The 14,687-nt window shown below is 38.5% G+C and overlaps 2 protein-coding genes across 5 annotated transcripts in view; both read right to left on the bottom strand.

The window, feature by feature from the left end:
* Positions 1 to 14,687, bottom strand: part of LOC147910629 (uncharacterized) — a 61,794-nt gene that overhangs the window by 13,037 nt on the left and 34,070 nt on the right. The window lies entirely within an intron of this gene.
* LOC105153875 (uncharacterized) lies at positions 12,849 to 13,504 on the bottom strand. The gene is made up of 2 exons (XM_011068993.2): positions 13,389 to 13,504; positions 12,849 to 13,313 (listed from the first exon to the last, which is right to left on the bottom strand). Exons 1-2 carry the CDS (start codon positions 13,449 to 13,451, stop codon positions 13,068 to 13,070), a joined length of 309 nt encoding a protein of 102 aa, XP_011067295.1. The 5' UTR covers positions 13,452 to 13,504; the 3' UTR covers positions 12,849 to 13,067.

Here is a 14,687-nt window from a genome sequence, read left to right as displayed (position 1 = left end):
CGGAATGACTCGTACCGCACATGCTTCTCGTCGGTCATTTTTACGTGCTATATGGGTCAAAATTAGCATTTCCCCGCAGTTAATTGCGTACGAGCGGCTTCCCAGCAATCGGCGCTCTCTTTCTCTCTTTCTCTCAATCTCTCTTTATCTCTCTCTTCCTCACCTCCCGAGTTGCAGCGGCGCGTGTCAGTTCCGCGATGCGCCTTGCTTAACTCGAGTATGAAAATATAGCGCACGGAAATTACTGGGCGCGTAGGAGTATCCACTATAGAAGAGCAACTCGAACACAACGCGATCGATATCTTGACGTTGTGTGCGTTGGACGTTGCGAGAGCACACTCTGGCCGATTCCGGCCAAGAGAGAGGCTCTATATCGATGACGAATCTTGATGGACTTTGACGGTGATTAGGGCTAGATTACCGATCAGTTTGAAGAGCAATTTCTGCGACGTCGTTTAACTTTAATCATAGTTCGATCATCTATGTCTCTAGAAATAATATCTTCACTGTTAATTAGCTTCTATCCTAGTTTAATCGAATAACATAGTTTTCTCTCTCCAGAAATAGATTTCAGAAAAAATTAAAAAAGAATCTCAGACAACACATAGTCCAAAATCGAAGTAATAAGATGTCTTTAAGGGGATGCTAGAGCGATTATCACGAATTACAGTGCAATCAAAATTTTCAAACTCGCTTTATGGATCGCAAAATTTTTTTTTTACAGAATTAAAATACGCGCAAATAAAAAGTCCGAGTGTGTCGATTACACAAAAAAATTGGATAAAAATAAAAAAAATTAATTTACTTTTGACTGATATAACTGACATTAAAGTTTGCTTGATATAAAAGTAATATAGTTCATATGAATAATAAGTATTCAATGGACCTCGGATTATTTGAACTAACGACACTGAATTTGTAAAACTAAGAAAATCTAAAAAAAAATTAGTTCAAAACGCAATTCACATGTATGCTTAGCGAAGAATGGAAATTCAGAATGGTAAACAGAGCAGTAATTGTGTCTAGCAGTAATGCTCGATCTTGCAAGAGATGGCGCTGCAATATGTTAGACAAGGACAGATGTATGTGTTTGAGCAAGACAGAATGATATGCAATAAATAAATGAAAGATATCAATATTATCGACATTTTTATAATGTCTTTAAGACACACATTAGACGTCTTATATCCCGATTTTGGACTTTACGTTGTCTAGAATTCTATCTAAGTCTAAAGTTGATATAATATTGGAAGAATAATTGACGTAATTCTTTCTTGATTTTAGCAAATTCACGGCTACTGTTAGGGAGATCAGTGTCAAACTTCCACACAGGAGGCAGGAAAAAAGCATGGCGGTGGTTTTCGCCGATTGGACGACGCTCGGGGAGCAAGGAGTGCAGGAGAGTTTCGAGCTGCGAAAACGAGGCAAAAGAATGAAGTAGGGACGATCGCGCCCGCGGGGATGAAACAACAATCTAATCGCGGACGCCATTTTGTTTCTGCCTACCGGAGCAGTAGTTGATATATGATCCCATTGGCTACCAAGCTGTTTGGTTCTCAGCTCTGTACCGGACGGCAGGCACGACCTCAACCTTATGGTGCCCGCTATATAAGCCGTACGCCCTAACGTTCTCTTCGGGTTGCCCTGGCAATTAAAATTCTTTTCCTCCCGCCATGGTTGCTCTCGCTGCTTCCCCGTCTCCGTACTCGTCTCCTTTTCGATCTCCTCGTTCTCGACCTCCACGTCTGCTCCACCGTCAGCTTCCCCCTTTCTTCTCCCTCGTGTCTTCGTCGTCTCTCCCGGTGCTCGACACGATACGCGCCGGCAATTAAAAGTGCCCGCTCGCCCCGGACGTTTACACGATCCTTAACTCCTGGTAGCGCAAGGGTTAAGGGAACTAACGTGCTCGCTTAAGTAGCTGGTCAAGAGAAACGGGTAATTATGCGAAATGTCGGCGTTTCCGAGCGCTGCGCTGCGGTGCGAGTCGCATTATCGCGGAGTCGAGAGGTCTTGTCGATTCTACCGGCGCGGTGCAGCTTCGTTAACGATGCAGGGAGGAGGGGTCGGGGAGGTCGGGATGTGCGATAGCTTGTATTAAGCTAACGTCGCCATTACAACGTATTAAAATCCGCGCACGATATTCTCAAGCTGTCGCTTTGCCGCACGCCGATTCACAGGAATCGAATAAGGATCCAATAATAACGTTAATTTCTTTAAGCATTTATAATCGCGGACAGCGAGCTGCGATCACAATGGCCTCGGGAACCATTATTCCGGATATTTTCATTAATGCGAAAAAATTTGAAGAAAATCGCAAACGGAATTAAATCTGAATAAAAATACATATAAAAGAATAATTTCTGAAAACAAAATTACTAAACCCTAATACATATGTTTTTTAATACTAAATAAATATTTACTTACAATATAACTATTTACTCAATAAAAATAATAGTCGAATTAATGGTTTTTATATTAAATAAATATATGTTTACAATTAGTGAATATCTACTTAAAACAAGTATTATTTATTTAAAACTTTTTAAACAAGTATTTCTTAAAACGTAGTATTTTTTCCAGTGTACTACTTACGTTATATTTTTCTTAATTTTTCTTAATTTTTTTAAATCAAATCAATCTCATTATAATTTATTATTTAATCAAATCTGATAATGTGTGTGTGTGTGTGTGTGTGTGTGTGTTGTTCTATTCTTAATAACTTCTTTAAAATTGATTATCGCGATGTAATTAAAAAAAACTGAAATCGCGGCAATCGTGAAACTTTCGTGAATTAAAATTCTAGACAGAAATTACTCTTTTGCAATCTGTTAAATCGTATGCAAATTTTTACTATTTCTTTTTCGTTATCATTTGGTGGGATCATACTGCGTGTGAGTATCGTAAATTTACAAAACACCTCGTCCTTAGTTCCGATTAAACCTCCAACACCAATTGGCGTTCGCGAGATACATTTAAATTCGACCTACATCTTACCCGCGTGACACTCGTCTGGCTCTTTTATCAGCCATGGTTCAATTACCATGGTAAGTAACTCGCACGCGGTTACTTTCGAGCAGGTGAATCCGCTTTACTGGGTCGATTTATTCATTTACATTTACCTCGCGCGCTTACACCTGTTTCTTGCGCCAACACGCAGTGATCAACGCTTCAACTAACGTATTCATTATTTGTATATCTTCCGCTCGTATTCCTATAAAGATTTTTATGGAAATAAAAAAAATATTTATCTTTAGAGAGGACAAAGGATTTATTTTTAAAATCTTACTTTTAATTTTTCTTTAGTGTCTAAAATTTTTAGAATGAATCTCACTTTGAAGAGTAAAATCTCACTCTTAAAAATTAAAAATTGAGCCATTCTTTGATAAAACTGACTCAATTTTAATTCTTTAAAGTGAGATTCTATTCCGAAAAATTGAGAGAGTAAGATTTGTTATAAATTATTGTTATATAAATTATTGTATTCCTTGTGTCTCAAAATGATACTGGCCAGCGCCACTAGTGATTTTCATTCAAGATTTACGAAAATATTTATTATGCTAGCAATAAGAACTAATTATAAATCGTTTACAGATAAATTTCTGCATTTTTCAAAATTACATCAATAAAGCCTATCAGCTAAATAAAGTATTTTAATAATTAATATTCTTTCAAGTTGCGATTATTTATTAAAAAAAATTCACTTGATCACATAGTCTTTTCGGTTCGGTCAGGTTCAAGGACAAATGTAAACCGATGATAGAGATTTGTCACTACATTATCGTAAAAATATCGTGCTTTTTGGTGACACACGAGGTTTGGTGGCGCCTAAGGTTGGGCATTCCGGTCAAAAACGCAAAGAACTAATTGCCATACCTTCATCCTCGCGACCACCGCATTCCCGGAATGTTCGGTCGTGGCGATATGCGACCGATTACAAATGCATAAAATATTTTCGCAATCGTTTTCAGCATTCTCCAGTCATAACTCGAGACAGACTTTTTATCAACTTTGACAAATTGTCCCGTCCCATCATTTTTATTTATCTCTTTTTTCCTACTTTATCTCTTCTATCCACAATGAACTTTGGTATCACAAGAAACGACGTATAGAATTTGCTACCACTTGTTAAAATAATTAAAAAAAAATCTTTTTAAAGAAACAATTTATGTAGGCTAACTATATGTATGTCAAACGATCTGTTCATTCGAATTAATAATTTAGACTTTAAAGTAAAACATTTTTTTTACATATATAGCATTAATTCTATATATACAAAACAACTGCAAGTTGTATATAATTTATAAAATCAATATTAAATTCAGAAAACAGCACAGCTAAAAACTTTACTAATTCAGCAAATCTATACAGTCGCAATATACAGACACTGAGTTTTCTATATATTAAAGTAGCAAAGTCGACAGCTGAATTAGTGATTTGTTAAACCATCAAATCTTCTTAATTATTAAATTCGCAGTAAGTTACAGCTTTATTGTACCACCTAATCTATTTTTTCCATGTTAATTAATTATTTGTTTAGTTAATTAGTTTAACTAATTATTTAGAAGAACGCATATATTGTTCCTCCTTCACAAGATTTTCATCGTACGTTATCAACAAACGCGATTCTGCTATTAAAACGTGGACGGAATTAATTACGGAACCGTATCGGATTAACACAGATTGCCGACTGCGCCGTGCATTACCGCGCGCCGCGACAAGACAAAGAGAAGTTACTAATTTCGAACAAGTCTATATTTGGGGTCCCTCGCGTGTGCGCCTCGCCATCGCCGTCGCTCCCTCCGCCGGGATCCCGGTGTGCTCGTCCTTTTAATATCGTCGTCGGGCCCCGGACACCATAATATGCGAGGTCCGTATACGCGGGACCAGGTCCCGGGCCCCAGTGCTTGTCGGCCGTGGTATAGGATATAGGTACTGGGGCCTTAACCGTCGCTCCGGTCGCTAAGGCTAAGCGTGTATACATGTTCGGTGCATAAATAAGGAGCGCAGCTCGGGAGGCATTAAATCACGCGCGAGGATCGCGTGTGTGCGGACGGGATGGGGCAAGAGGTGGAAAGTACGGGGAGAGGAAAACGAACAGAAAGGAAAGGAGTAGAAAGAACGAGGAAAGGAGAAACCGGAGGCGGGATAAGGATGAGGGAGGAGCGCGGGTGCGACGCGCGGATAACCCGAACCACCGGATCCATCCGTGCAGGATGCATCCTCACGGATTCGCGGCGCTACGTCCGCGCACGGGCACGCACCCCCGCCGAGCCAATATGCCCCTTGCCATCAACCACTTGCCGTTGCCCACCTTCTTGAGTAGTCCCGCGATTATGCTGAGAGGTAACCGTACGGACACGTAGCGGCCACGACCATGTCTTGGAGTCCGGTTTCGGGGATATACGCAAAGTGATGCACCGCAGGTATCGCAATTAAATCGTTACGCGATCGAATCCTGTCGCGAATCCTGTTGCGTTGACTTCCGATAACTTCCGATGGCTTATGCTCTTTCTTCACTTTCCTTAGCAGGCTCATTTTAGCAGGTCGATATAAATGACAGATGAAGAAATGAGTCTCCCCATTATTTAAAGAATACGTTTCAAAATGATGACATCAATGAAGACAATTAAAAAAGTTCAGCATATACTAATCTTTTGCGTGATTATTTTGTGATGTTAAAATGTTAAAATTTTTTTTCTTTACGCAGACATAAAAGAATTGAGATAAAGTAATTAGAAATTTAACGCACTGAACGATTCTGTAAACTTTCTTGTATATTTCCGAAAATGAATAAAAAGGCTAACGCTGGTACTTCATAGTTTATCTGCTTATACATGTGTAAAAGATATCTTAAGTCGTGTGTTTACACTCCTAGTTTCTCATCATACCACATAAATAATTTGCGTAATATGAACATCGTACAGGTACAGGAATTTTTAAAGAATACTCAACGATGACGAGGGTTGGAAAATTTCGAGTACTACGCAGTAGTGACGAGATCAAGACAGACTGGTAGGTACATGGTTGGTACATTAGGGGTAAGGAAGTTCTCGAAGTAAACGCAGAACCGGCACAGAACTCAATCCGCGAGCGCCGTCCGAATCCCGTAACGAGACGGCCGCGCAAAGTGGAGAAGAAAAAAAAACGGAGGTAGACCCGAACGGTATCCAAAAACGCCTCGTGCAATCTATCACGCGCAAAGAGCGCAGCAAGAAGCGAAGTTAGGAATGTTAATGTGGGCAGCAGGAGCAGGCAGTCGGTGCGCATGCGCCACCCCCCGCGGAGCCAATCACCGCCCGAGAAATGGTAGCTGCGCCCGAGTCAGCTCCTCGCGAGCACCATAAGCCCGGGAAGATGGAAGAAGAATCGCACAGCTCCTCTTCGCGTTCTCTCTTCTCCTCCTTCTCTTCTGTCCTTCAGTCTCCTTCTCCTTCCATTTCGACATTGGATAAAACGCGGAGGAGGGAGGCGTGGAAACGAGGCAACACCGAGAAAGAGCGAGAGTAATGAGAGAGGAGAGAGGAGAGCCCGACTGTGGAAGCCCGGACGCCGATGAGGACCTGTAGAAGGAGGAAGAGGCTGATTGCGTCCGGGGCGCGTAAATCTTGTTGATGGAAATTGTTCGCGGACCTTCAGTTTGTTCGGCGATTACATCCTGCGGTGAACGCGTTCGCCGGTAGCGGGGCCTCCTCTCTCTCTCTTTCTCTCTCTCCCACTCTGTTTTTCCTACTCCTATCCTCTCTTTCTCTCGTTCCCGTTCCCTATGCCTATCCGTCCTCCGGAGGACCTTTTTCTTCACGGACGCCGAGATTAATGAGCGCACCGCTCGGTACTTTTAATTCCGAAGAGCGAGTGCAAATAAGTACCGCCATCCGTCTTGCCCGCCAATTACCACCGGGCAGAGAGAGCCCTGTGCACTCTCTTTGTCTTTCTCTTTCTCTCTCTTTGTCTCTTGTACTCTCATTTTAGTTTCCTCCGCCGCCGTATCTCTTTCTCTTTCTCTTTCTCTTTCTGTTTCTTCTGCACTGACTATCCGCGTCTTTACGCAACGAGTACTCGTCGCATTTGGTATTTGTGCCGAAGAGATTTCTAGTCACGTAAGTTCGAAAGGATCTCGCGAGGGGCTGATGGATACCTGGAGTACGTCAGTAACTGGTAGCACGTAATGAAGACGCCGTCCTGCGCCGCGCCGGCGACTTTTTTCCTTAGCCTCGTTCCTTTATCCTCTTTTCTTCTTCGGATTTTAATTCGCACATCACGCGCATTAACTTCAATGTATGTTACTCACGGTGCGTATATTCCGATTTGCGTCTCGCCGAGTAACGAATGCGTTGAATTTGCGAACGTGTAGCGCGCGCGTGAATGTTTCTCTTCGGGGACGAGGAGTACGGATAACGGGGAGAAAAGATTCTCACGCGATGCCCTTACGCGAGTAGTGGAGCACGTACGAACTTCGTTAACTCTCAAGTTTATTAACTCTCACGCTATGGCGTAGGGATATAACGTATAGCTTTATTCGCCCAAACGACAAGAATATCTTTTAAATATAAAAACACTACCTGTCGAACCTATCTCGCGAACGATTCTTCTGATGGAGAATGCTATTCATCGACAAAAAAATGGCAAACGGAATTTGATAAAAGATCCCTCACTAATCATATAAAAAAGTGGTTCCATAGTCAAATTAACTGAAACTATGATATTTGGTAATTTATGAGATGCTGATTATATTAAGAAAAAGATACTTAAAAAGTTTATTTGTGGGATATATCTTTATTTCACTGAAATAAATTCCTATTTAAACACAACGAAATAAAATTTAATTTATTTCTAGCAAATAAGTATAAACCATGTATTTTATTTGTTTATAGTTAATGAGATATATATATATTTCATAGAAATATATATTTCATTATACAGTCAAATTTTTTTGTAATCAATAAATATTGAAGGAAACACATATAATATTAAATTAGTGATATTTAATTAATAAGAAACGTCACATACGCTATCTGAAAATAATTTTACAAGAATCTTAAACATAACTACCCAATTGTTTTGATGGTCCAGCAAAATTATTTGTAGATCTGTATCTAGCTAATTTTTTAAATTCTTCATAAAAATTGCTCTTTCAGTGATCTTTTCGGATCAATTAGACCTAAAAAAAACAATTTTCAAATGGTGCTACAACAAAATTCACTTTTGATGGTTGTACCTAGGAGACTCTTGATCAGCATCTCTATAAAACTACAAAATATTAGTTTCAGTCAATTTGACTAGAACCATTTTTTTCCGCAATTAGTGATCCTTTTTACTCAAATATTTGGATTCAAGACTTATCGCCGAGGAGAATAATCAACGAGACTGCATTCGCTGCGCGATATTCAGAGACAATGTTTTATATATATATATATATATATATATATATATATATATATATATATATATGCGTTCTGATTTAATCTCGAAGTTTATTGCAATTCCAAACTTGATTTCCGAGTAACCGTCACGCAGCCGATGAACAAATGATACGTTACACCCACGTTCGAAACTGTCTATAGATGCGAACGCACGCAGTCTCATACCGCACGAGGATCCCAAATTAGAGGAATGTCTGATTTACATCTCGAGATATCTCGGATGAAGCTATAAATAATTTCGGTGGTGGAATGTTAATGCGACCCTAGGCCAGAAAGGACTGAGCGAATAGTCCGCGGACCTCCAGTCCACGCTCGACGTCCAGTCAAATTGGAAACACTACTACCATCACTAATCCTGTTGTTCCCCTTCACAAAAACAGCGACGAAAACAGTTCACGTTAATCTCACGTAGAACGATCGAATACATATTAATAGTCTGAATCACACGCGACCGGTTGTCGCGTTGGTAAACACAATTTAATTGATTCATTGCCTTTTTCAAAGAAAGATTAAAAGGATCGTTTCATCGTGAGTAATTATGTGAATAATGATGCTCTTAAATATATCTTTTTGTAACGTAACGTTTAATGAACAGCGAATTACTTGAATATCGCTAGAAATCGCCCTTCCTGAGAATTCCGTTGTGCGACCTATACACGATGTATCTTATACCGCGGCGATAGGTGAAGATAGCGAGAGAGATGTACGGGATACGCGAAGGCTGAGACAGGGACAGAATGAAGTGTTGGGGTCACACGAGGGTACGGGGAGGAGACATGGCGTAGAGCAGGACGGAGGGAGAGTCGAGCTGTCAGAGGCAGAGACGTTCTGGGATGGCCCCCATCCTAGTCCTCGCTCTCGTCGTCCTCCTCGTCTGTAATCGTGGGGGCGGTAACGTAGTCCTGTGCCCGACAGGATCACATCGCCACGCCGCTACTGTACCTATATACCTACGTACGTACAGCACAACGCGTGGCGTTGCCCTGCCTGGCAGGCAAGTAACGCGGACTGCCAATCTCGGCCGCCTAACGCAAAATCAAGTCGGAGATTGTCCCATTGTATAACCTGGCGCTCCTCACTCGCCCGCCTTCGAGAAGCTTGTGAGATAACTGTCGACCTCGTGCGCAGTTACACGCTTCCATCCCGAAGGCGTGGAAGTGAAATGGATGATATCGCATAATAAATTATTACGACGTGCGATAATTGGTACTAGATTGAGCAATATTGTATCAAATACAATAAAAAAAAGCTATTGTTCTAAAGTACCTAAAAATCTAGCTAGATACAGAGCTGAAAATAATTTTGTTAAATAATTATATAAGACACTCAAGCTGGTTGCTAGAACGTCAACACTTTTTGCAGCATTATCCATTATGCTTTAGCGTCCCACATAATTATTGTGATAGTCCAACAAAATTATTTTCAGATTTGTCTTATTTTCAGATCTAACTAAATTTTCAGATACTTCAGAAAAATCGTTCTTTCCGTAAAAAAAAGAGTGATGATAAACAAATGAAAGGAAAAGCAAAAAAAATGGAATGTATAAAATCTAATATATGTTATAAAATGTATAACTGATTTATTATATACATAACACATCGAGTTGCCTATGTCGTGAGATAGACTGGCGATTAAAGCGATTAATCCGACAAGTAGTTAATTTTGCTGTATGACTTAGTCATCGCGTCCCCCAAGAACATCCACATGTAACAACTTTCTTCATGGAGTATGACATATACGCTATGAAACCCTGGATGAAACAGAATACGGGACGCAATCGATCACAACATTAGAGATATCGTCGAGAGTAACTTGATCTGCGGGGTAAGATAAATAATAAGCCGACAATGTATGGTGAGAGGGTCAAGAAATACTTGGCATCTAGTATCTTCTCTATTATTTATAAGAAATTCCTTTTTAAGAAGCCCGATATAACTGTAAATAATATTATAATGACAGTTATAGAAAAATGCTATTTATATTATATATAATACATAATTCATTTAAAAGCACAGGAAGTAAAGTATTTTTATACCCTTAATTTGTGATTTAATCGAACCACTTCACGATTAATATAAGAATAAATTTTTATAGGATAAATTTATTTATATTATCAATTTAAATTTACAATACATAGAGCCATTCATGTGATTTAAGTGAAGATAAATCAATATTGTCCTCTCAGAATTCATATGGGATTCGCGTTTAATTCGGCCATATTTTTCGACGACGTGTGCAGAGTTAAATCATACGGGATCAAAATGAAAGGTAACCAATCCGCGTCAAAACACAGCGATTCTTGCGCCGCAATTTTGCACTCATTCGATCGATCGATCGCACTTTTCCTCGCTCGCAATCTCAACGCGAAATTAATAGGTCTCCTCCATGTGGAACGAGCACTTTGTGAAATCCCTTGGGATTTCAGAACGGGTAATATTCCAAATTACAAGATAAGGAAAAAGGAAGGGACAAAGCGCGGACGCGAAAAAGAAGAAGAAGAAGTCGGATACGCTGTATCTCCCCGAGTTCGGAGTCCGTCGAGACGAAGCCCGCTATAATTTCAGCATCGATCATTCGCGAAGCGCCGGTCTCCCGCGCAAAAGCGTCGACGAGTCACAGCAAAACCTACACGCGAGGCATTGCAAAAAGAGTTACCGTACCAAGAACACGGAATACTTTATTCATTTGAACAGGGGTTGGCACAGGGGAAGGGCTCGAGGGGTGTGTCGGGGCGCAGTCATGTTTCGACGATAGAGTATATAGAGAGATGCCAATAAATATGTCCCCATCGGACATGCAATATGTATGCCGATGTCTGCCAATCCGCGGATAAGATTCGCGGACCCAATTCACCACGACTTGTCTCCGTTTCTTCCACTTCATCTTTTTCTTCGTCTTCTTCTCGTTCCCAAGGCCCGACGTCGTCGACGCTGCAAAAAAGGCCCCGGCTTACGCGCGAGCGATCTGATGGACGTATTGAGACGAGATGTACCGCCACGACGATGATAATCGATACTATGCAGGGTTCTTAAGTCGAATCTTGGTGGTCAGATGTTTACACGGAGGTTCTGCGTTATCCCGTGTCACTTGACGCATGTCCGCGGTACTATACTGACAGCACAGGATCTTTTTATCAATTTTAATCCCTAATACATACAATAATTCCAGTCCTCCATTACACACAATGGCCAAATTAATTTTCATCACTTTAATAAATATACAAAAATTATTAAGTGATTCTTTAACATATTTAGAAAATATAGTAAGATTGCATATTTTAAATAATTGTAAATAAACGTTATAATTACGTGAGGCCTTTAGTTTAAAAAAAAAAGAAATGTACACGAATGACTCAAGTGTGCGTGTATTAGTATTAAGGATTAAAATATAGACAAAAATTTATATTATATAAAATTATCATGTTGTCAGAATGCGCGCGCGCGACTTTGATCTAGTCTATTTTTTCATACAACTATAAGAACTTTTTGAGACGATTGACATAGTATATTTGCAAGTAGAATTAATTTTATCGTAATTAATTAATAAAGCAGATATTCCAACACAAATTATTCCAGCAATAACATTATTAATAATGTTACAGCAATAATGCTGCAAGCTTCTGTACTCTATATATATATATATTATAATATATATATATAAAAGTATGTAGAAAACAGTTTTTAAAAAATTTAATTTATTTTTTTTATTTATTTCATTTATTTTTAAAAAATTTTAATCATACGTCAATTTAGAAAGAAATGATCAAGTGTAAATGTAGAACTAAATTAGCGGCTTGTGAAATTGTATACGTTAAGCGAAAGAGTCTGACTTACAAAGACAAAGCAACATTTAAATGTTGCGGGAGAGAGAGACTAGTATATCAAAGTTGAGTCCCTTTTTGTCATGGGTGAAAGGAAGACGATCGACTCTCATCGGGTGGTCGCTGATCGCGACGGATAGACGTCCGATCTGGCAGCAAAACATTCGCTGATCTGGCGTATTAACGATCTCATCAATAAAGCTTTCCTTCGTATCCACACAGACGGTCCTGAGGCCCCAGAAACATGACGCGAATCGATGAACTCCTCCCAGTATCATACAAAAAAAATCGCCAATTTGTTGAATGCATTGGCCATAATTCTACGAGAAAAACCAGCATTTCGTATGCGTCGGGCCCGAAGGACTGAGTATACACGTTGGTACAAATGTCGTGTACAAATGTCGAATCAGACAAGACCCTCTTTTTCAGCTGACATCCATTGGAATTGGTATACGTCACGTGTATCAACCGCGAGAGAATAAAAGAAACTTTTTGTAGATTTCTTTCCGACAAAAAGTCATTCAGAAAAATCCTCACTGCAATAATCACTGCTAATATCCATATTATCATAATTTTAACTTCTAGATGTCCGTTTTTACCAATGTAGATTTATTTCGGTTTACTTACTTAACGAATACTATAGCGAATATTTGTAATTAGTTTTTAAACAAAAAGTTTGAGAAATTATAATTATCTATATTTAAGTGTTTGATATAATACATCTTTCTTTAATTTATATTCGTGGACAATTTAGATACTAAGTGACAATTTATCTTATTGAGTAATATAATTGTAGTTATATAATTTCCTAATAAAGTCTTGACATTTTATAGTTTCCATCTGGTTGAATTTTCCAATTCAAATTTGTTGTAGTTTCCATTCTGGATTAAATTTTGGAATTCAAATGGAATTGAGTCCATGATGTCGCGTCTTTTTCTACCTCCAGGTGCTGCTGTGGTGGTGGTGGTGGTAGTGGTGGTGCTGGTGGTGCTGGTGGTGGTTGTTTTACAGCACCGGGATTTACAACAACACTTCTTACATTTCCTTGTCTTTGTTTTACACAAGAAGGATTCCTTCGCACAGAACAGAGAACATCGTTATTTTTCGGGAAATCATCGATAAATGATCATATTTGAATTAAGACTTACGGATTCCTGGAACATGGCACACACCACGATCGTCAAGATCAAGAACACCACTGATAGTCTCATATTGCAATCTTGTGCTGCTAATGTTTGCACTGTGAATATTCGCGTCGTAGTAGCGATATTTATACTGTGCCGCTGAATAACAATTTATTCGTTAAGCATTGACAATGAATATGGTATACATCTGTTTTGCCATTTGTCATAGCTCACTGTCAAGTATATTCCGTATAACGAGAATAATAACAAAGTATCAATATGTTCCGCATTCTTTTAGGCATATGTCTCTGATATGAAACAATTGTTATACTCACAAGTCGCATTAAGTTGAATGCAAATACTGCTGTATACTGCTGTACCATATTTTTTTATGTACTTATAATAGTTTTAAATCGTCTATATATATATATATATATATGTGTGTGTGTGTGTGTGTGTGTGTGTGTGTGTGTGTGTGTGTGTGTGTGTGTGTGTGTGTGTGTGTGTGTGTATGTATATATATATATACATATATATATATACACACATATACACACACACACACACACACAGTATTTTATTTAATTTATCATGGTGTCCAATAAATCTGACTAGTCAATTCAAGGATAATTCCAGAACATTCCAGGTAAAAATTTTGGCTTTACCAGGATTTATCCCATCGATTAATTTTCATTATTTAATTAATTTTCATCGATTTGCACATTATTATATGCTTTATATTTAAGTTAGGATTCTATACCATAAGAATGAATTAAAACGCTAATGTGGAACAATATTATTTATTGTTTTATAAATAACATCAAACATTCCGTCAACACAAACAATTTGTTTACTACCTATGTTCTATTTTATATTAAATTCAAGTTTCTCATTTTCTATTCGTGACTTATTATATCTTAAGGCGTAAATTAGGTGTTAAGTATCTAAAAGTACCTAAATCTAAAAGTACTTCACAAAACACAACGGATCTCCCACTAAATAAAAATCGCAAATAAAATATTCAGAATTATAAGAAAATTATTAAATTTTATTAAAATTTTAATTAAATTAATAACAATTTTAAACATTAAAAAATCAATGTCAGGTGTGACATATCTGACCTAGCTCACGCCGGATTAAAAGAAGATTTATATCCAAACATTTTTCTTCTTATTTTTTTCTTTTTTCGCTCTGATTTTTTTATAAAGAATGATAAATTCCAGATCCGGAAATTTCAGAAGTTTTCTAAGAATTTTCCAAAATATATAAAATTCCAGTATAATTCCAAGATCCAAGGATATTCAAGGACCGTGTTGGACACCA

This window comes from Acromyrmex echinatior, chromosome 2 (assembly GCF_024713525.1).
Source record: "Acromyrmex echinatior isolate Ae372 chromosome 2, ASM2471352v2, whole genome shotgun sequence".
NCBI classification, from domain to species: Eukaryota; Metazoa; Arthropoda; class Insecta; order Hymenoptera; family Formicidae; genus Acromyrmex; species Acromyrmex echinatior.
The sequence above is the reverse complement of the archived record's forward strand: the minus strand, read 5'-3'. Positions and strand labels throughout refer to the sequence as shown.

Excerpts from the sequence above, each read along its gene's own strand:
- LOC105153875 (XM_011068993.2), bottom strand. The coding sequence starts at position 13,451 with ATGAGACTATCAGTGGTGTTCTTGATCTTGACGATCGTGGTGTGTGCC. Across the intron at positions 13,314-13,388 it reads GTGCCATGTTCCAGGAATCC|GAATCCTTCTTGTGTAAAAC; the intron begins GTAAGTCTTAAT and ends TTCTGTGCGAAG.